The sequence below is a fragment of the Saccopteryx bilineata genome, chromosome 1 (assembly GCF_036850765.1).
Source record: "Saccopteryx bilineata isolate mSacBil1 chromosome 1, mSacBil1_pri_phased_curated, whole genome shotgun sequence".
Classification (NCBI taxonomy): Eukaryota; Metazoa; Chordata; class Mammalia; order Chiroptera; family Emballonuridae; genus Saccopteryx; species Saccopteryx bilineata.
Genome location: NC_089490.1, coordinates 153,122,110 through 153,142,405, shown reverse-complemented (window position 1 = coordinate 153,142,405; position 20,296 = coordinate 153,122,110). Strand labels below are relative to the sequence as shown.

General features: G+C 52.4%; 4 protein-coding genes across 8 annotated transcripts in view; 3 read left to right on the top strand and 1 right to left on the bottom strand.

Moving 5' to 3' along the window:
* Positions 1-3,362, top strand: part of SAFB (scaffold attachment factor B) — a 50,863-nt gene extending 47,501 nt beyond the window's left edge. The window contains exons 18-21 of one of the 4 annotated variants that reach the window (XM_066274892.1): positions 1,664-1,719; positions 2,098-2,198; positions 2,543-2,609; positions 2,852-3,362. In XM_066274892.1, the coding sequence (XP_066130989.1) occupies positions 1,664-1,719; positions 2,098-2,198; positions 2,543-2,609; positions 2,852-2,981 (354 nt within the window). In that variant the 3' untranslated portion in view covers positions 2,982-3,362. Of the gene's footprint in view, positions 1-1,663; positions 1,783-2,091; positions 2,199-2,542; positions 2,610-2,851 lie in introns of all 4 variants that reach the window. The other 3 variants (XM_066274882.1, XM_066274873.1, XM_066274862.1) reach the window with 3 other exon arrangements.
* Positions 3,363-8,078: 4,716 nt separating this feature from the next.
* On the bottom strand, positions 8,079-9,921 carry MICOS13 (mitochondrial contact site and cristae organizing system subunit 13). Of its 2 annotated transcripts, none has more exons than XM_066274849.1 (4): positions 9,823-9,921; positions 8,957-9,134; positions 8,712-8,763; positions 8,079-8,309 (listed from the first exon to the last, which is right to left on the bottom strand). In XM_066274849.1, the coding sequence occupies exons 1-4, from the start codon at positions 9,849-9,851 to the stop codon at positions 8,212-8,214; spliced, it is 357 nt and encodes a 118-aa protein (XP_066130946.1). In that variant the 5' UTR covers positions 9,852-9,921; the 3' UTR covers positions 8,079-8,211. The 2 variants fall into 2 exon arrangements, with proteins under 2 accessions (XP_066130946.1, XP_066130939.1); XM_066274842.1 differs by lacking the exon at positions 9,823-9,921 and adding an exon at positions 9,559-9,774.
* Positions 9,922-11,111: 1,190 nt separating this feature from the next.
* Positions 11,112-16,679, top strand: HSD11B1L (hydroxysteroid 11-beta dehydrogenase 1 like). Its single transcript, XM_066274831.1, is given in 7 exon segments — positions 11,112-11,239; positions 13,382-13,553; positions 13,693-13,823; positions 15,776-15,869; positions 16,011-16,126; positions 16,129-16,178; positions 16,259-16,679. Coding segments are annotated over 6 exon segments (741 nt in total). The 5' UTR covers positions 11,112-11,239; positions 13,382-13,399; the 3' UTR covers positions 16,455-16,679.
* Positions 16,680-17,945: 1,266 nt separating this feature from the next.
* On the top strand, positions 17,946-20,232 carry RPL36 (ribosomal protein L36). Its single transcript, XM_066274820.1, has 4 exons — positions 17,946-18,039; positions 18,219-18,313; positions 19,816-19,954; positions 20,111-20,232. The coding sequence occupies exons 2-4, from the start codon at positions 18,221-18,223 to the stop codon at positions 20,194-20,196; spliced, it is 318 nt and encodes a 105-aa protein (XP_066130917.1). The 5' UTR covers positions 17,946-18,039; positions 18,219-18,220; the 3' UTR covers positions 20,197-20,232.
* The last annotated feature ends 64 nt before the right edge of the window (positions 20,233-20,296 follow it).

Genomic DNA, 20,296 nt, shown 5'->3' with positions numbered 1-20,296 from the left:
CCCCTTGCCTGACCAGGAGGTGGCACAGTGGATAGAGCGTTGGACTGGGACATGGAGGACCCAGGTTCAAAACCCCAAGACTGCCGGCTTGAGCATAGGCTCATCTGGTTTGAGCAAGGCTCACCAGTTTGAACCCAAGGTCACTGATTTGAGCAAGGGGTCTCTTGTTCTGCTGTAGGCCCCCAGTCAAGGCACATATGAGAAAGCAATGAGTGAACAACTAAGGTTCTGCAATGTAGAATTGATGCTTCTCCCTCCCTGCCTGTCTGTCCCTATCTGTCCTTCTCTCTGTCCCTCCCTCTGTCTCTGTCTCTGTCACACACCAAAAAATTTCCTTAAGTGTTTGTCTTTGTACAAAACTGGATGTTCTGTAAATAATGTGCTATAAATTTTTTTTTGAAGTGTTGTTTTCCCATTTAATCAGCTTTTCTTACATACGGTAGCACTGACTTTCGTGGACACTTTAGCCTTTGATTTTGCTTTTTGAAGGAACGATGCTCCATTTTGTCCATCTTTTAAATTGACCCCCTTATCTTGTTGAGTGGAGGTGTCATGTACAATTTGGAGTAAGAGACCAAAGCAGGCAGTTGGCAGTTAGTTTGCTCACTTTTTTTTTTTTTAGATTTTTTTTTATTTATTCATTTTTATTAGAGAGAGAGAGGAGAGAGAGAGAGGGAGAGATAGAGAGAGAACAGGAAGCATCAACTCCCATATGTGCCTTGACCAGGCGAGCCCAGGGTTTTGAACCGGCGACCTCAGCATTCCAGGTCGACGCTTTATCCACTGCGCCACCACAGGTCAGGCAGGCAGTTGGCAGTTAGGACTCCATGTAAGGGTATGCTCACCCTGACTTTGGAGGGTTCTAGCTTAAGGGGAAGATGAGCATGGCTGCAGACAGTGACCAGGCCGCTGGAGCAGGCATCCAAGGGGCTTTGTGACCAGGCGCTACCTTCTAGTTCTCCTCACTTCAAATATCGTCCTGGGGCAAATGCCCCCCAGTCACAGGTTGGTATGTGGAAATGCAAACCATGGAGTGAAAGCAAACTCTGTAGACAGGGGTTTTTTCTGTCATCTGTCCTTCACAGAGCATGTGGAACAGGGTCAGGCACTCTTGGGACCATGTCTGCCCAACACTTGACACAGTGGCTGTACAGAGTCGGCAGCTCTGGTGGCACTGGCCACGTGTTCACTGCACCCAGCTCTGGCAGACAGATGTCTTGTTTCCAGGGCAAAGTAGGGGCATGATGCCAGGGCCACTAGTGAGTTGTGTTAAAGGATTCCTCATTGCCCTTCTGCTCTAGTGGCTCTGTGGGGGTGTTGACTATATTGTCAGTACAGGGACCTGTTCTTGGCATGTAGTAGTTGCTTGGTCCCAGTAGCCCTCAGTCCCTCAATTATCTTCCTTCTGATTAGGGTGACACTCGGCCCTAAACTTCTTTCTTCTTTCCTTGACTCGAGCTCATTTTCCTCACCAGGCCACGAGCCGACTTCAGGGATGCAGCTGTGTCAGGCGAGAGAAAGTGGAACATGTGGCATGCGACAGTGTGCAGAGTGCCTGGCAGCATATGCTTCCGAGTGGTTGTCTTTATTACCTTGTTGCTCCAAAGGCTTTGGGATGAGGGTTAATACTAAAGCCTTCTCATTTTGGTTCTTTAATATCCAGCATTACCCTGAACGCCACGGAGGACCAGAACGCCATGGGCGGGACTCCCGTGACAGGTGGGGCGGATACGGTTCTGACAAGAGAATGAGTGAGGGCCGGGGGCTGCCTCCTCCACCCAGGTTTGTGTCTCACACTACACAGTGCCCTTGTGGGCCTCACACATAGCTGACAGACTGAGGACCCCAGTTTTGGGGATGCAGTGAGCATTGCCCTGTGACTCAGTGCATTGACTTTAGCTCAGGCCTCCTTGGAGCTCTTTGAGTAGCATGGGGCCAGAGCTAGTCCTGTTTCTTGCAGTACCCACTGCCGGAAGGGATGAGGGGGCTGGGAACACAGAATGTTAGACCCACACTCCAGAACCTACTGCAGTTACTGTTCTGAGAGGCAGAGGTGGGGGCAATCCATATCAGAGATGTCTTTTTTCCAAGGGGCAGACGTGACTGGGGGGACCATGGCCGAAGAATAGAGGATGACCGTGCATGGCAGGGTGCTGCTGATGGAGGCATGATAGACAGGGACCACAAGAGATGGCAAGGTAAGGACTGGCTCTTGGACGCAGCTGTGTGAAGTATTTGGAAAGCTCAGGCTACACCTGTTCTTCCCTCGTCACTGCTCATCGCCCTGCTGTCTCTCCTCAGGGCCAGGCAGAGGACATGACTGGGTAGTGGGTGGGAGTGAGGGTTGGTGTAGAAAAGTGCTGTGGATGCTGGTAACACCTCCCCACTGTGACTTAGGACAATTGTGTGTCATTCTTGTGTTTACACATTCACAGGGTTGACTGGGTGGCATGAAAAGGGACTTGCCTGAGCCCTGTGTTGGTATCTTCTAAACTACATCCTGTGCTTGGAGGTTCCTTGCCAACAGTGTGTTGTTTTCTAGGTGGTGAGAGAAGTATGTCTGGTCATTCTGGGCCAGGTCACATGATGGACCGAGGAGGGATGTCAGGGTAAGGTGTTCTGTTAGTCTGTACCAGTCTCTTTGCGCGTGGCTTGCTTGAAGGTTTAGAAACAGCCAAGTCTTTCCAACGTATGCTGCCCTCTGTTGTGTTTTGTTGCTTGTCATTGCGCTCAAGAGTCCCCTGGGGCTGCTGCTTAAGAGGGAAGAGTCCCGAAGGGCATGTGTCCCACAGGCACCCAGCACATCCCACTGAACAGGTTCCAAGGACATGAGTATCTGTGTTTGTTTTAGGCGCAGCAACTTTACCCCAAGAGGGGCCTCTCGAGGCCATGTGATTCCACGTGGTGCAATGCAAGGCGGATTTGGTGGCCAAAACCGAGGCAGCCGACCCAACGATGCCCGCTTCACTCGCCGTTACTAAGTGCTTGGAATCCTGTGTTCCGTCACATGGCAACCAGAGTATGTTCTGTTAGGAGTTATCTTAAACTGTGTACAAAATTTTTTTTTTATCTGCTGCCATATTGTAGCTCAATACAATGTGAATTTGGGTTTTTTTTTTGTAATAAATGTGTTTCTGTTCACATACCCTTTATTTAAAGCATCATCTTTTTATCTCCGTCTTTAAGTAAAATGAAATTATACTCGGCATTGCTGAGCCACAGCTTTTCCTCCAGGGGAGGGCTGAAAGGGGCAGCTTCGAGGGTCTGTTGGGGTTTCCAGCATTCCTGTCGCCTTTGCTGAATATGCTGTCATTTTGTGTGTGTATGGTAAAATAAACATAACAGGAAATTCACTATTTTAACCATTTTTACGTGTAATTCAGTGGCATTTAATTCACATTGCTGTACAATTGTCACTCATCTCCAGAAGTTTTATTTTCCCAAACTGGAACTCATTAAACACTAACTCCCCTTCCCCCAGCACCCACCATCTACTTTCTGTTTTCTAGTATGGTGAGGACAAGGTCACAGCAGAGCAGGGCGCTGAGAGAAGAACTGTTAACACCAAGAAAGGAAGGGACCGTATGGTTGGACAGTGTGACGCAGGTGTGTTCAGGGACAAGTGTTGCATGGAATCTCGGGGTTTGCAGCCTGGCAGTTCCCTCCCAACCTCAGCCTCAAAGGAGACATCTTGCCTTGGCCAGCTGGGACTCACTGTTCCTTCTGCCAGAGACCAACACATGATTCATAAGAACTGGATCAAAAATCCCAGTCAGGACACAGCCTGAGTCCCGGGGGGCCCAGTTTTACAGCCTGCCTTGGGGCAAGTTCCTTCCCTTTGGAGTCTCCATTTGTTCCACTGAGTAGCTTCAGTACCACTGTGGGGCTGTGTCCCCCTCTATCCTGCCACCACCTCAGCTACAATATCCTAATTCTCCGAAGACCACAGAGTAACTCCCATATTCCAGTCCACCAGGACCTCTGTTGACTACAAAACTGTTTCCAGGGTCACATTGTAGTAACATACCTGCTGTTGACTGTTTGAACGTGTCACCTTGTACTGTTAAGATTTTTTTTTTTTTTTTTACAGAGGCAGAGATAGGGACAGACAGGAACGGAGAGAGATGAGAAGCATCAGTCATCAGTTTCTCGTTGCGCATTGCGACTTCTTAGTTGTTCATTGATTGCTTTCTCACATGTGCCTTGACCCACGGGCCTTCAGCAGACCGAGTAACCCCCTGCTGGAGTCAACGACCTTGGGTCTAAGCTGGTGAGCTCTTTTTGCTCAAGCCAGATGAGCCCGCGCTCAAGCTGGCAACTCCGGGGTCTCGAACCTGGGTCCTTCCGCATCCCAGTCCGACGCTCTATCCACTGCGCCACCACTTGGTCAGGCTACTGTTAAGATTTAATGAAAGCGCCCTGGCCGGTTTGCTCAGTGGTAGAGTGTCGGCCTGGCATGCAGAAGTCCCGGGTTTGATTCCCGGCCAGGGCACACAGGAGAAGCCCCCATCTGCTTCTCCATCCCTCCCCCTCTCCTTCCTCTCTGTCTCTCTCTTCCCCTCCAGCAGCAAGGCTCCATTGGAGCAAAGATGGCCTGGGCGCTGGGAATGGCTCCTTGGCCTCTACCCCAGGCGCTAGAGTGGCTCTGGTCGCAACAGAGCGACGCCCCGGAGGGGCAGAGCATCACCCCCTGGTGGGCGTGCTGGGTGGATCCCGGTCGGGCGCATGCGGGAGTCTGTCTGACTGTCTCTCCCCGTTTCCAGCTTCGGAAAAATACAAAAAAAAAAAAAATTTAGCGAAAGCTGGCTTGGCCCTCAGCCACCTAGGGAAAGAGCTTAGGCTACTGCAGCCCATGTGGCTCCTAGGTGGAGAGCACAAAGCATCAACTGGACTTTGCTCTCAGCAGGTGACATGGAGACACTGAGCCCAGCGCACTACAGCCAGTGTCTTGGTATCCTTGGGGTTTGTGTCTCTCAGTCACCTCTGGTTCAGGAGAACTTACCATCCCTCCTCACCATCTTAGTCCAGACCCACCAGAGCAGGGGCGAACAAAACAATCTCATGGCAGATGGGACTTGGCAGGTAAGACTTTCAAAATTAAGAACCTTGATATGGGAGATGATTCTGGATTATCCAGATAAGCCTAATATCATTACAAAGGTCCTTATAAAAGAAATACGGCAGCAGGGGAGTCAGAGTAGATGTTTGAGAGACAATACTGCTGGCAATGGAGAAAGGGCCCATGGACGAAGGAATGCAGCAATTTTCTAGAAGCTGGAGAAGGCCAGAAAACAGATTCTCTAATGGAGCATCCAGAAAGAGCCAGACCTGCTGCCATCTGGATTTCAGCCCAGTGAGACCCATGTTGGGCTCCTAACCTCCAGAACTGTGAGGAGCAATTTATGTTGTTTTAGACACTAAGTCTATTCATTTGTTGGAGTAGCCACACAGTACTCATACTACCCTCCAAGGCCATTCTCAACTAGGGTGATTGTCCCCTCAAATACCTGGACACCTATGTGGTTGTCATGACATGGGGGTAGAGGGGCGCTAGTAGCATTTAGGTGTGGAGGCAGGGATGCTTCTCAATGTCTGCAATGCTCAGGATGGCCCCCCAGAACTTCTCTGGCCGGAATGTCAGTGATGCTGAGGTGAGAAAACCCTGCCCTGAGGTAGTGCTGTGTTGCAGCGCCCCCAGGGAACCAAGGAAGCCCAGAGTGAGCACTCAACTCAGTCTAGAGGTAGGAGGAAGGGGTCGTGGGAGGCAGCATCTGTGCAGTGAGCAGGAGTCAGCCAGAAGGAAGGGTGGTGGCCTGGTGAGGAAGCCCGTGAGTTGCTGGGAAAGGCTGATGTTTAAAACCAGTTATTTGCCTGACCAGGCAGTGGCGCAGTGGATAGAGCGTCGGACTGGAAACCCCGAGGTCACCAGCTTGAGCGCAGGCTCATCTGGTTTGAGCAAAGCTCACCAGCTTGAACCCAAGGTTGCTGGCTCAAGCAAGGGGTCCCTCAGTCTGCTGTAGCCCCCCCCCCATCAAGGCACATATGAGAAAGCAATCAATGTTTGAGGAACTGAGGGCCACTCAATGTCTAGAAGGAACCTAGGGGAGTAAAGGTCCCTCTTAGGAATCTGGGCTCATGGGAAGGGCAGTGGGGAGCCATAAGAAGTTTCTGAGCAGGGTAGTGACATAATCAGACTTGGACTTTGGGGAAAAGATTGATAGGGGCCAACCTGGAGTAGGAGACCAGGGAGGTGGTCTCGACACTGGCAATGATACAAGTGGATGGAGAACTGGAAGTCTGACTAGGTGAGGAAATGGAGCAGTCAATAGTGGCACCCTGGTTTGGGCTGACAACTAGATTAACATGGAAAGTGCCAACGAGCGTTAGGAACCAGTGGCTGACCCTAAGCCCAGCCTGTGGGCAGTAACTATCACAGGGACCATAGAGACCAGGTCTTGAGTTCAGTTTCAACTTTATGCCCAAATCACACAGGATACAGCCTGCTGGAGATAAGGTCCTGGAAGGGTCAAGCAAATCCCTAGGGAAACCCCTCACAGACCTGCTAAGGCTGGTTTCCTTTCCTGCAGGTTTTGTTGGACCAATAATAGACCTTTAACAATTGCTGCAGTGTGGTGTCCTGGGCTTGCCAGGTCTTTCCTCCCTCCATAAAATGGTAATAACAGGAGAGTCATGAGCACTCACAGAGCCTAGTAGAATACATGGCACAACCAGAGTACAAACTCCTCCTATATGCAAAGGCCCAGGTGAGACAAGTGGAAATTCTATCCTAGGTAGGATTTAAGGTTAACCATCTGGGATCCTGGTAGACAGAATAAACTTTGAACCTGGCCATGCAAGTATCTCCATCTGTAAAATGAGTCCATGGGCTGCTGGAATGGCTCAGTGGATGGAGAGCCAGGCTGCGCAGGTCCTGACCATGGGCCACACACACTCCTGGCCTCCGAGAGGCCAGCACTGTACCAGCTCTCTCAGGCAGTACCAAGGACTAGGAACGCTCCCTGGCCTTGCCCATTGTGTTCTTATCCTAGACTTGCTCCCACCCAGCTGAGGTCCAGTAAGGTCACAGGGAGCCAGGCAGCCTCCCACGGACATGGGAGACCTGCCATGGTAGGCTCTCTCGCTGCAACCCCTCCTTGTCACCAGGTAGACAGACGCACATTGGCTTCTCTGGGAAAACACTCTCTCCTCTGGTCTCTGCTTTCCTCATGTGTAACCCCTTTCATCACCCCCAGGATCATGAGCCTAGGTGAGCTCTGTCCCCTGAACTGAGGGACATACACCCCTGAACTCTTGGAAACAGAGGCTCCCATGCTGTCTCATAACTACGGTCTACTTGCTCCCAGGGCAACCTCCTGGGCCAGCCTCTGGCTCCTACACCCACTGCCCACCCTGTCTGACTGGGGCATGTTTCTTTCTCGCACCACAATGGGATGCCCTCAATGGTAGAGAAGTTGGAAGCATTTGGACAGCCTCCCCTCCCAGAGCTCCAGCCCAAAGGGGCAGCAGACACAAGTCACTAGGCAACTGATCTTTTGTGGGGCAGGGGTTTGGGGGAAGGCTTCTGAAGAGAGCAGAGCACCTCTGGAAGATGCAGTTGAGAGGGCAAGGCCTTTGTGGGCTGGGGAGAATCCCTAATACATAGCAATGACCTCCATGCCTGCCTGTGCTCCTAAGGAATGCCAGAGTGTGGGGAATGGGTGGAATGAAAATAGAGACCAGGCAAGGTTGGGTGTTTAGTTGACATGGAAGAAATGAATTCTTCCCATTCCACTGAGCCCTGGCTCCCAGACTGCCCTCTGGACTCAGCCCTCCAACAACCCAGGTGCCCCCAGCGCAGCTTGGCCTTCAGCACTTTCTCAACCCTTTCCCGGGACGCTGAGCACTGGGATCAACTGTCTGCTCCCCCTTTCCATACAGAGTGAGGGCCCCAGTGGGTAAGGACCAGAAAGAAAAGGTATGAACCAAATTCAGTCACCAAGGAGCCCCCAGGAACCAGAAGCCCAGGCCCACATGCTGAGGGTCAGTTGGGCCACCCCATGCCAGCACATGGGTCGAAGAACACTTCTGAAGTCCTTTATTGGACCAGCAAAGCTGGGAGCTGCCCTAGAAGTCAGGTCCCACTCTGGAGCCTTGAGGTCTGGGCACCCCTGCCCCTGTGCCCAACCAGGGAAGGCGGCTTCCTCTGACAGGCTACTTGATTCGCTCCTTCAGGTATTCCCAGCCTTCCTTGGTGTATTCACAAGCCTTGGAAGGGGCCACCGACAGTGTTGACATCACCACAATGATGCCTGTGGGAGAGAAGGAGGGCCCAGTACCTGGTAAGGCTCCCCACCTACAGCCAAGGGGTTTAGTCCAACTCCCAAGACACCCAACTCAGTCATGCTTTTAGAAGTGACACAGTTCTGTCAATTCTAAACAGGAAAACTGAGGCAGAGAAAGGGTAGGGTCTCACCTTCTCTGAGGCCACTTGATGCCGATGTGCTCCAATGTGGCCCAAACCCTCAAAACGAGGTTCCATTTTGCTCCCACTACCCTGGAACCTCCACCCCTTCTCTTTTAGATGCATGAAGGACATACCCAGCAGTAAGGGGAGTGATGGAACGATATGGCCATGAAGCAAATTCAGGGGTGCTATATTGGGGTACCTGGGCCACACACCCCCCCCCCCAAGCAGAGAGACAAGGGCCTACCTGAATTCCAGTACTCGCGGATGTGAAAGTTAAGTTTTGGAGGGGCTGGGAGCTGGGAAGAGACAGAGAGAAAAGACTGGTGAAACAGGAAAGGCCTGGCAGTCCCAAGCACCTCCAAATGCAGGCAGAGCAGCAGTACATGCCCCAGTGTGGAGGATAGCACCAGGGCTGAAGGGACCAGGGACTGAAGACCACCTGAAAGTTGACTCCTGCCAAACCTCAGCCTCACTCCCAGCATGGAGTACCTGGGGTATCTTCAGACCCATCTGCTCACACACGTACTGGCTGAATTGGTACATCGCAGGAGGGACCACCACCTCCGCCTTCTTAAGGGCCGCCTGGCTCTTGTCGCTGGGTCCCAGCAGCTCCTGGTCATACACGAGATAGACCATGCCACCAGCCACACTCCCTTTGATAAGAAACCTGCATGCAAGGAAGGTAACGACAGCAGCTCAGGGGTCACCGCTAGCTACCCTCGAAGGCCTAGGCCCGTGGGAGGAGCTAGACCCCCAGGGAGTCCCACAATCCGAAGCCAAGCAGGTAATAGGAGAATGAAAAGGCATCTTGCTAGCCCAGGGGCATGCCTGACCCCTACTTGGCACAGCACTCCATTTACAGTATGCAAAGCAGAAGTACTCCGTCCTATTCAACCGGTAAACTGAGGCCCTGAAAAGGACAGCGGGTCACTAATGATTCCGCACACAGCACGGAACAGGGAAGACTTTTAAGTCCCCTAACTTTTGCCTTAAGACCCGAGAAAGGAGACTCCGCGAGCAATCCGCGAGAGTTTTCCACGAGTGTCTGGTCGCTTCCTGTGTGCCCTATGCCGCTCTGGGCGCGCATTCACCTCCCAATAAATGGCGTGCGCCACTTCCACTTTCCAGAGAAGACAATTGAACCTCGTAGAGATCTCATATTCCGCAAGTCACAAGGCAAGAACTCGCGCGACCTCGGGAATCACCTCTCCTCTTGAAATTCAAGTTTCCCCATGTGAGCCCAGATCATCTGACACTATGGGAAACGAAGAGCAGCTCGGGAGCAAACCAAAAAGGGATGTCTCCAGCAAACGACTTTCTCGGGGGTTCGGGGCCCGCCCAGCGACTACACGCACCTCATCAACGACCACATTCGGGATACCATAGTTGCTCCACTCCGCGCGAAAGGACACTCGGCTCGCCCGCCACTTCCGGTCGTGGCACCGCAGAAGCCTCTGGGAAACGTAGTTTTTCTTGTTAGCCGCAAAGGCCTCCGGGAGTCGGAGTCTCCTAAACGCTCAGAAATTCCAGAAGTTGTGGTCCCACCACAAAAGGACGCTGAGAAGTGTAATCTTTTTTTTTTTTTTTAATTCTTATACAGTGAGAAGAAGGAAGGCAGAGAGACTTCCGCATGAGCCCCAACCGAGATCCACCCAAAAGCCCACTAGGGGGCAATGCTCTCTGTCCATCTGGGGCTGCTGCCCTGTTGCTCAGCAACGAAGCTCTTAGTGCCTGAGGCAGAGGCCATGGAGCCATCCTCTGCTACTAGAGGGCCAAGTCGCTCCAATAGAACCATAGCTGCAGAACGGGATGAGCGAGAAAAAGAGAGAGAAATGAGAGGGAGAGGGGAAGTGGTGGAAAAGCAGATGGGCGCTTCTCCTGTGTGCCCTGACCGGGAATCGAACCTGGGATATCCATACGTCCAGCTGATGCTCTACCACTGAGACAACTGGCGGAGAACTATAATTAATCTTTCGGGGCCGGGCTGCTACAAAACTGTGTGGGAAATGTAGTCGGCACCGCCCACTGAGGTCCAGATGTTTCGCCTAACCGCCAAGGCTACTGGGAAATGTAGTCCTATCTATGGCGAAATTGGAAAGAGGAGCCGGATATCTGTCTGGAGTGAGTCCTGAGAGTGACCCAAATGTAGGAGACCACCCCCGCCCGCACGGGGGACTCAGATCACCTGATTAAGAATGTGCCTAGAAGCCAGTTGTCACTGCAACTCAATGGCGGACTTAATCGAGAGAGGCGGGTTTAAGTCACGTGATAAGATTCGAAGGGTGGGACGGTTTTTCCTTCAGGGAGCGGGCCTGGGCTTTTGCTGGCAGCGGCAGAGCTAGGAGGTAGGCTGACTGCCCAGCAAGACCCGGGCACAGAGGCCGGGTGGCCTGGTCCCACCCCACGAAGTAGCAGGCTCTTAGTCACGTGACTCAGGCCCTACGGGAGGGGGCGCGGTCGGAGGCCGGACCCGCAGAGGCCGTCAAGGTAGGTCCGACCGCGGGTGGATGGCGGGAGAAATTGAGGCCCAAGTGGATGGGTGAGCGGTTGGGAGCGCGGAGCGGGTGCCACGCCCCCCCCCTTTTTTTTTTTTTAAATTATTTTTCTTTATTTATTCATTATTCATTTTATAGGAGAGAGAGAAAGAGAGAGAGAAGCGGGGAGGAGCAGGAAGCATCAACTCCCATATGTGCCTTGACCAGGCAAGCCCAGGGTTTCGAACTGGCGACCTCAGCAGTCCGGGTCAACGCTTTATCCACTGCGCCGCCACAGGTCAGGCTGCCACGCCCCCTTTGTCCTGCGCAAAAACTGAGGCTCCGCGAGGTCAGAGGGCCGTTGGAATCTGCGAAGATCTGGTTTCCTCCATTTCCCCATCTCAGCCCGGCTGTTCTGGCCAGCCAGGCAGGCAGAGGCGGATTTAACGTGGCACAGCCGGCGCGCGCCCTGGGCCCTGTCTTCTGAAGGGCCCTGCAAAACCTCAGCTTTACACTTTTTTCTAATGAAAGGGGCCCAGTATTTTCTTCTGCGCCCAGGGCCTCAGCCGACCTTAATCCGCCTCTGTATTTGGGGCTGTTGTAGACACAAGGCCAGTGGTGGGGGAAGTGTTGAGCTGAGGGACTTCATGGGTTTCTCTAGAAGTGAAGGAGGTGGCAGCGCGTTCCCTGCTGGGAGAATGGCTGGTGTGACTGAAGAAGGGCAAGAAGTTCACTTTTATGAGAATTGACTCATAGATAGGAGCTGGGGAAGATGGGAATAGACAGGTGGCAGAGGCCAGACTCGCTGGACCTTGTGGGCTGTTGAGATGGGTCTCCATCTGAAGCAGTGGCGAGCCCTTGGGAAGGTTTAGAGCAGGATGGGGCACGCCTGATTTCTTTTGACAAAGATTCCTTTGGCTGCATGGATAGGACAAGATGGGAGGAAGGGAGTGTGAAGGTGCAGGAGCTGAGGAGGAGGCAGCTGGAAGTTTGTTGTTGGGGCAAAAGACAGGGCTTTTTCTAGAGATTGGGGATATGGGAACTCCCCAATAGCACCATCTCTAAGCCTCCTGGATCCTAAAAGTCCTCCTCTCCTTTGTCCCACCGAGTCTAGGGGATTGAAACCCCAAAATGTAATGTGCCTGTGCCCTTTTCGAGGGAGACCCATGACTCCCCAAACTTTTTTTTTTTTTTTTACAGACAGAGAGATGAGAAGCATCAATCATTAGTTTCTCGTTGCGCATTGCGACACCTTAGTTGTTCATTGATTGCTTTCTCATATGTGCCTTGACCGCGGGCCTTCAGCAGACCGAGTAGCCCCTTGCTCGAGCCAGCGACCTTGGGTCCAAGCTGGTGAGCTTTTTGCTCAAGCCAGATGAGCCCGCGCTCAAACTGGCAACCTCGGGGTCTCGAACCTGGGTCTTCCGCATCCCAGTCTGACGCTCTATCCACTGCGCCACCGCCTGGTCAGGCTCCCCAAACTTTTAAGCACTCAGCCTGTTTCTCTCTTTTGCCTTCTCCCTAGAACAGGTAAATCACTCCCCACAACTAAAGTAATATCTTAACTCTTATGACGTGAGGACCTTCTGATTCCTCTTGGGCATCTCCAGACAGAGTGGTCTTTCTGGGTTCCCCCAGCTCTTGCCTCCCATATTCCTGTGCCAGCCTAGTACCTACTGTGTCCCTGGCACAGTTTGGGGTGCTGAAGACATAATGGTGAAGAAACATAAGTAGGTTTCTATTTCTTTCCTGCCCTCATCGGGCTAACAGTCTAAGAAGCGAAGTAAACATGAAACAAATCATTAAGGTGATTTCAGGTGATGTTAAGTGCCGAGAACGAGATAAAAATTCAGAGGTAAGGAAGAGGGAAGGACCAGAAAGGCAGGTGCTTTAGAAAAAGAAGCCAGAGAAGCACCCCAGGAATAGTAATTTTGGTGTTGAAACTGAAAGAAGAGAGAGCAAACCATTGGCTTCTACCTGAAAAGAGCACTCTGGGCAGCAGGAACAGCCAGTGCAAAGGCTCTGAGGCAGTGACCAGCTGGTTCTGAAGATCAGCAAGGAGGCTGGTGTGGCAAAAAGCTGGAGGATGAAGGGTTGGTCCATAGAGGGTCTTTGTGGCCATCAAGGAGAGTGACTTTTGTCCTAAATGAGTTGGGTAGGATTTTCAGCAGGGGAGGTAAGATGTGATTCTGCTGTTGCCTTGAGGGAGAAAGCCCTCAAGATTGGGCCAGTGGTTCAGGTAACCTGTATGGCAGCGGTTCTCAACCTGTGGGTCACGACCCCGGCAGAGGTCGAACGACCAAAACACAGGGGTTGCCTAAAGCCATCGGAAATACATTTTATTTAAAAATGTATTGTATAATAAATATGTATTTTCCGATGGCTTTAGGCAACCCCTGTGTTTTGGTCATTCGACCCTTGCCGGGGTCGCGACCCACAGGTTGAGAACCGCTGCTGTATGGTGACCTGGACCAGGTGGTGGCTGTGGAGATGGAGAAGATGGACAGGTCTAGAGGCCAGGAGGATCTTCTTTGAACAAGGCGCAGATGAGGAAACCGGTGTGGCTGTGGGCCACCCTCTCTCTCACTGCAGACCCAGGAAGGGCCATAAAGGTGCTGCTCCTCACTGGGCTGGGAGCCCTGTTCTTCACCTATTATTGGGCTGACAACTTCAACCCTGGGTTGGGACAGGGAGGAATCGGGCTGGCTGTCCTTTTTACCCCCTAGTCTAACCACCCCTGCTCACTGCTAGTTAGCCTACAGGGAGCCCGTGTGCTGCTGACAGGGGCCAATGCAGGCGTTGGGGAGGAGCTAGCATATCACTATGCCCGTCTGGGCTCCCGCCTGGTACTCACTGCCCACACCAAGGATCTTCTGCAGAAGGTGAGACACCCATTTTGAGTTTAATGGTGGGGGCAGGAGTGTGGTGGATAATGGGGCCTTGAATCCCTGCAAAGATCCAGGCTTCCTGTGTGACCTTGGGCAACTCAGTTAACCTCTCTGAGCCTTAATTTCCTCATTTGCAAAATGGAGACAATAAAAGTACCTTCTTGTGGGCTATGGCATTGGGTGGATGCAATAAGACAAGTAAATGTAAAACAGGGAGTGTTCTTCAATAAACAGCAGTATCAGTAGTGCCCAAAGCCTGTGATGATAGCCAGGGTTCTCAAACTAAAAACAGTGGAGGGGTGGACATTTCTTAGGAACAGAATCTTCCAAGGAAATGTACAGTTGAGACAAACCTTTCAGAATTTCAAGAGGGGCCAGAAACCTTCAGATTTATTTGAAATCTCCAGAGTTTTAAATGTTGATGATTGAGCAAATAAAATACCCCCTCTTCTGGTCCATGGGCTATCAGTTTGCGACCCCACTGGTAAAGCTTTGGGAACAGAACAGGCAGCTCAGAGTAGGGGAGGGGGCTACAGGCTGGGGACCCAATGCGCCCAGCAGGTAGCAGGAGCCAGCTGGGGTGGAGGTGCCCACGGGCAGCTCTGGCCCCCCAGGTGATAGGGAACTGCCGGATGCTGGGTGCTCCCAAGGTCTTCTACATCGCTGCAGACACGGCCTCCCGTGAGGTGCCCAAGCGCGTGGTACAGTTTGCCATGGACAAACTGGGTGAGGGGCGGTGCCTGGAGTCTGGGACCTTGGCCTAGGCCTCAGGGCTAGGACCTGAATTGGAGTGGGGGCGTGGTAGTAATGTTCTCAAACTAAAAACAGAAAAACAGTGGAGGACCTGACCAGGTGGTGGCGTAGTGGATAGAGCGTCAGACTAGGATGCGGAAGGACCCAGGTTCGAGACCCCGAGGTCGCCAGCTTGAGCGCGGGCTCATCTGGCTTGAGCAAAGAGCTCACCAGCTTAGACCCAAGGTCGCTGGCTCCAGCAGGGGGTTACTCGGTCAGACCCGCGGTCAAGGCACATGTGAGAAAGCAATCAATGAACAACTAAGAAGTCGCAACGCGCAACGAGAAACTAATGATTGATGCTTCTCATCTCTCTCCGTTCCTGTCTGTCTTTCCCTGTCTATCTCTGCCTCTGTAAAAAAAAATAAAAATAAAAATAAATAAAAAAATAAAATAAAAACAGTGGAGGGTGTCTGGGTGAGATTTATAAGTGTCTAGGGCGTAACTAGGGGAGGAGCTTCATTGCAACCATGGGGCCCAATTGGATTGGGGGCTGAACCTGGCAGGATCTGTGGAGTAGGGCTGGGTCTCTTTAATCTGGGGGGAGGGGTCACTACCTAGGGCGGATCTCCTTGGGTCTATGCTCCAGGCAGAGTTTGCTAGTTTAAGGGAAGGGACTAGGATGGGTCCAGGGTGCCGAGCCTCAAGCACTATCTGGACTACTTCATACCACCTTGCCCCAGCAGGCACACGGGCCCACAGTGCCCAGGGAATAAGATGGCTCATGCAGGTGCTTTGTCCCTCCCTGGCCCTGGCCCTCTCGGCTGGGTGGGTGCTCCATCCTTCCTATCTTCAGGTCCTACATCGAAAGTTGCTAGGTTTCGCCTGCTTTTGACTTTGGCTCCTCACGCGGCAGGCACTCCAGTCCTCCCTTCCCAGATTCTACCCTCTCCCCCATTCCTCTTTGGGCCCCTGCCCCAGGCTTCACCCCTCCTGGTTCTAGGCTCCACCCTCTCTAGGCCTTGGTTGGGGCCTGGGGCTTGGAGCCCGGGCACTGGGCTTGGGCTCCAGCCTCTCCATCCAAGCCTTCACCCCAGTCCTTGGGCTTGCCCATTCCTAACCAGCCCCACCCCCAGGTTTATAGGTTCTGTCCCTGCCCCACCTGGGCTTGAGTTCTTCCTCTGCTGTGTGTGATTTGCAATCACCGCCTCCAGGTGAACTTCCTGAGTTACGTGCAACTGACTTCTTTGGCGCTGCCCAGTCTGACGAACAGCAAGGGCTCCCTGGTGGTGGTGTCCTCACTGTTTGGTGCGTGCATGGTGGGGGGGGGTGCAGAGTGGGGCGCCACAGGCCTAATGCAGTAGAGCCTGGATAGGGCAGGAAGGTTTCCTCAAGGAGAGTAGCAGCATGTGGCAGCTCAGCCACAGCCCTCCTGCATCCTCCTCCCAGGCCGGGTGCCCATGTCCTTCTCTAGCCCCTATTCAGTGGCCAAGTTCGCACTGGACTGTTTCTTCAGCTCTCTGCAGCAGGAGCTGGACGTGCAGGATGTGAACGTGGCCATCACCATATATGTATCCTGGGCCTCCATGATCACGCCTCGGCTGCTGAGAGAGTCAGGTAAGGCCAGTGGCATGAGGTGGGGGTTGTGGGGGGCCCTGAGCCCCAGCCACAATCCCACCATACCCTCCTGCCCTCAGGGGTGTCACTAAGGGCCAAGGAGGCCCTGGGGCCCAAGGCAGCCCTGGCCGTGATTCGCGGGGTGCTACGCATACCTCCCGCGTCTTCTATTCCTGGTACTTCCACGTGCTATGCCTGCTTCGAGCCTGGCTGCTTCGCCCAAGGACCTGGTTCATCTGCCAGGAGCTCAGTGTCACTGCCACTGCTGCTGCCTGAGTTCCTAGGGGTGAAGCCCCTTCATCTTCTCAGAGGAGGACCCTTCATTCAGCTGTCCTGAAGGCGGAACACAAACGGAGACACCTCTGTGAGGGTGTCAGCAAGACAGGGAAGGGATAGGTGACAGAGGACAATCTGACTTTGGGTGATGGGTATGCAATATAATTGAATGACAAGATAACCTGGACATGTTTTCTTTGAATATATGTACCCTGATTTATTGGTCACCCCATTAAAATTAATAAAAATTTATTTATAAAAAAAACAAAAAACAACTTTGATCAGGTAGTCAATAAATCCTTTAGGTTAAAAAAAAAAAAGACAGAGAAGGAAAACCGAGAAAAACCACTAGCGCCTGGAAACAGTGAAATGTCTGGGTGTGAGAGCTGCTACTGTGTGCCAGTACCCTGTCAGGGACTAGAAAGGCATTACCTCAGTTTTCTCGGTCTTCCGTGTTGTGCTGACTGCTTCTGTTTCACAAATGCAAAAAATAAGGCTCAGAGATGTGGTGTGGCAAGTCAGCCCCAGGGCCCTGGCCACCTCCAACAGGTCATACCAACTGCCGAGCCACCCTTGGAACCTTCCGTCTCCTACCTGGAATGACCTTATTTGTTCTTTCCACTCGCTCAGTCTCAGAGCATTGCTCAACCCAAGCAAGGGGAGCCTAAAGCTACCTACCCGATAGTCGGGTCTGAGAACTGGGAGGAGGGAAATTGCATGTTCTGCGCTGGACCCAGCCTCCTCCTTGTAATAAAAGTCCTTTCTCCCTTGCACATCTGTTGTTCAAATTTCTTGGGCCTATCAATTTGCTGGCAGCAGGCAGGGAAGAGGGGATGTGTGTACTAGAACTCTCAACCTCATTTCACAGGTGGAAAAGCAGGCTGGGAAAGAGGTAGATTCACCCAGGAAAGTCAGAGGCAGAAGAAAGAGTACTGAATGTGGACCAAAGGCTTTATTTGCCGCACAAAGTACATGGTTTGTGCACCAATAATGATAATTTGCATCAGGCACTACGCACATGACATTAGGATTGAAAAGTAAAAACCAGGAAAAAAAGTTTTTTGTTTTTATCATGCCTCTTTGTACAACCTAAAATTAAATTATAGCAAATTCCACCAGTGGGCACTATATACTACATTGCCTTCCTCAGCCCTGACTCAGAGTTTGGCCTCATATAAAATACCTCCGTTTACGGAACTTTTATTTTCTGACCAGATACCACTGTATCTTGTTAAGTTTGGAATATGACCTTTATTGTTATTCTATAAATGGAGAGTTTCAGCTACCTGTATTGGGAAGTGAAGTCCCTGGCACCACCTAGCGGTTGAGGTGAGATTCACCCAGCAGAGGTGAGATTCCAAGTTTCCACCCAACGGAATAGGGAGGTACGCCCACCAACTCCGACCCCACCCTAGAGCCCGCTAAGATTAACGCGCATGCTCACGGAGACCGCAGGGAAACCGCCGCCGCCAGGGGGAGCTCGCAGCGTCCCCGCCTCTGGCCCGCGCAACCCGCGAGGAAAACATATCCCAGAATTCCGTGCCTTCTCGGCTCTTCCGCCACGGCAGCCATTGAGAACCAGCAGGTCAGTAGGTCCCAGCGCGTGCAGGATCCGCTGCCATCCGAACAGTTGGGGTCCCGGTGCGGCTTTAGAGCATGTTTGAGTGTAGCGAGAGACCGCGGGGGCGCCACAACGCGGGGTTCTGGGCGGCAGTGGCCGAGCTGGAACTCACCTGTACCTCCTTTCCCCACCCATGTCTGCAGCCATGGCTTTGCGCTACCCCATGGCCGTGGGCCTCAATAAGGGCCACAAGGTGACCAAGAATGTGAGCAAGCCGAGGCACAACCGCCGCCGAGGGGTGAGTTCGGGGCGCACGCTTGGGTGGCTTTTGGGAGGGAGGAGGGAGGGGCCTTCCAGGCAGAAGGCAGTGGAGAGCCCTGCGGTGGGCCGAGCGGGAGAAGCGGAATGCCCGGGTGGCCAGAGCAGTGAGTAAAACGACCTAATACGCCTGCGCGGCGAACGCCACCAGGGGCTTGCACCTGTACCCAAACGCCCCGTGGGATGAAAACTGGGGCAGGTGGAACAAGTTTGGGAGCGAGTTTTGACACTTGAGCAGTGAGATATGTGGTCTCCTTTTGGTTGCCTAAGAAATGTCCAGTCAGACAAGGTAGTGGCGCAGTGGATAGAGCGTCGACCCGGGATGCTGAGGACCCAGGTTCGAAACCTCGAGGTCGCCGGCTTGAGCGTGGGATCATAGACGTGAACGCACGTTCACTGGTTTGAGCCCAAGGTCGCTGGCTCAGCTAGAGCCCAACCCACCCCAGCCCCAATCAGGGCACATATGAGAATAGTCAGTGAACAACTAAGGTCGCAATTATGAGTTGCTATTTCTCATCTCTCTCCCTTCCTGTCTCTCAAAAAACAAAAAAAAAACATCCAAACCTATAATTTTCATGAGTTTATTTGGGCCATAGTGACAGTTGCCTGGAAGCAAGATCTACAATTTTCTCCAGAGTTTAATAGTTTTACAATTTGTGCATTTGAAAAGGTGGTGGTGTTGGCCCTGGCCAGTGGTTCATTAGATATAGCAGCAGCCCTGTGTATGGATGTCCAGGGTTCGATTCCCGGTCACGGCATACAGAAGTGACCATCTGCTTCAATTCCACTCTTAACAGCTTGTGGCCCTGGGTACTGAGAATAGCTGGGTACTCAAGCATCAGCCCAAGATAGGGTTGTTGGGTGGATCCTGGTCAAAATGCATGCAGGGGATTGAGTTACAGAATAATTAAGAATGTGTGTTCTCTGGAGTAGTAACACCTTTGAGGGGTATCACTTTGTCCTTTCAGTGACGTGTTAACCTAGATGCACGAGAACAGCAGACCCACAATGACTTCCTAGTTAGGAATTTATGATTTGTTACAGCACCCCTTTTTTGTCTACACTTCATTAAATAACCCCAACTCCACAGTTGCAGCCACTGGGGAAGGATTTTTTTTTTATATAATTTATTGATTTTGAGAGAGAGGGGAGAGAGAGAGAGAGAAGGGGGAGGAGCAGGAAACATCAACTCCCATATGTGCCTTGACCAGGCAAGCCCAAGGTTTTGAACCGGCAACCTCAGTGTTCCAGGTCAAGGCTTTATCCCACTGCACCACCACAGGTCAGGCGGGAAAAGGATTTGAGGCAGAGGGAACAACCCATACAAAGGGCCAGGCATGACACGCCATGTTGATGGCTTTGGGGGGATGGGGAGGATTTCCTGCAGCCATTGTACCAGACATGACCCAAAGTGGTCTGGCCTGGAGTGCTTAATTCTCATGGCTTTCTTGACTGCTCGTCCCCCCCCTCCCCCAACCCCAGCGCCTCACCAAGCACACCAAGTTTGTGCGGGACATGATCCGAGAAGTGTGTGGCTTTGCTCCCTATGAGCGGCGTGCCATGGAGCTGCTCAAGGTCTCCAAGGACAAGAGAGCCCTGAAATTCATCAAGAAAAGGGTAGGTGGGCTGTTGGTGGTGGGTGGGGTTGGGGGCAGAAGCACTTGGCTGCTTGCCAGCCATGTGGGAGCACATCCTTGCCAAGGGGGAGCAAAGAGGGTAGTGGGGGCGAGGTTGGAATTGTGGCCCAGGCTGATGGTCCTACTTGCTTGGCAGGTAGGGACACACATCCGCGCCAAGAGGAAGAGAGAGGAGCTGAGCAACGTCCTTGCAGCCATGAGGAAGGCGGCAGCCAAGAAGGACTGAGCCCCATCTCTGGATATAATAAATTCTGTTCAGGAACTTGGGGTCCTTGTGGTGGCACTGCATCTGGTCCATTATTTTTGTTTGAGATAGTCTCTTGGAC

Bases quoted from the DNA above. Each gene is read 5' to 3' on its own strand.
- RPL36 (XM_066274820.1), top strand. From the start codon at position 18,221: ATGGCTTTGCGCTACCCCATGGCCGTGGGCCTCAATAAGGGCCACAAG. The intron at 18,314-19,815 runs GTGAGTTCGGGG...CCCCAACCCCAG, and splicing joins GGCACAACCGCCGCCGAGGG to CGCCTCACCAAGCACACCAA. The intron at 19,955-20,110 runs GTGGGCTGTTGG...CTTGGCAGGTAG, and splicing joins ATTCATCAAGAAAAGGGTAG to GGACACACATCCGCGCCAAG.
- MICOS13 (XM_066274842.1), bottom strand. From the start codon at position 9,626: ATGAGATCTCTACGAGGTTCAATTGTCTTCTCTGGAAAGTGGAAGTGG. The intron at 9,135-9,558 runs GTGAATGCGCGC...CCTTGCATGCAG, and splicing joins CGCACGCCATTTATTGGGAG to GTTTCTTATCAAAGGGAGTG. The intron at 8,764-8,956 runs GTACTCCATGCT...GTCTCTTCCCAG, and splicing joins TGGGTCTGAAGATACCCCAG to CTCCCAGCCCCTCCAAAACT.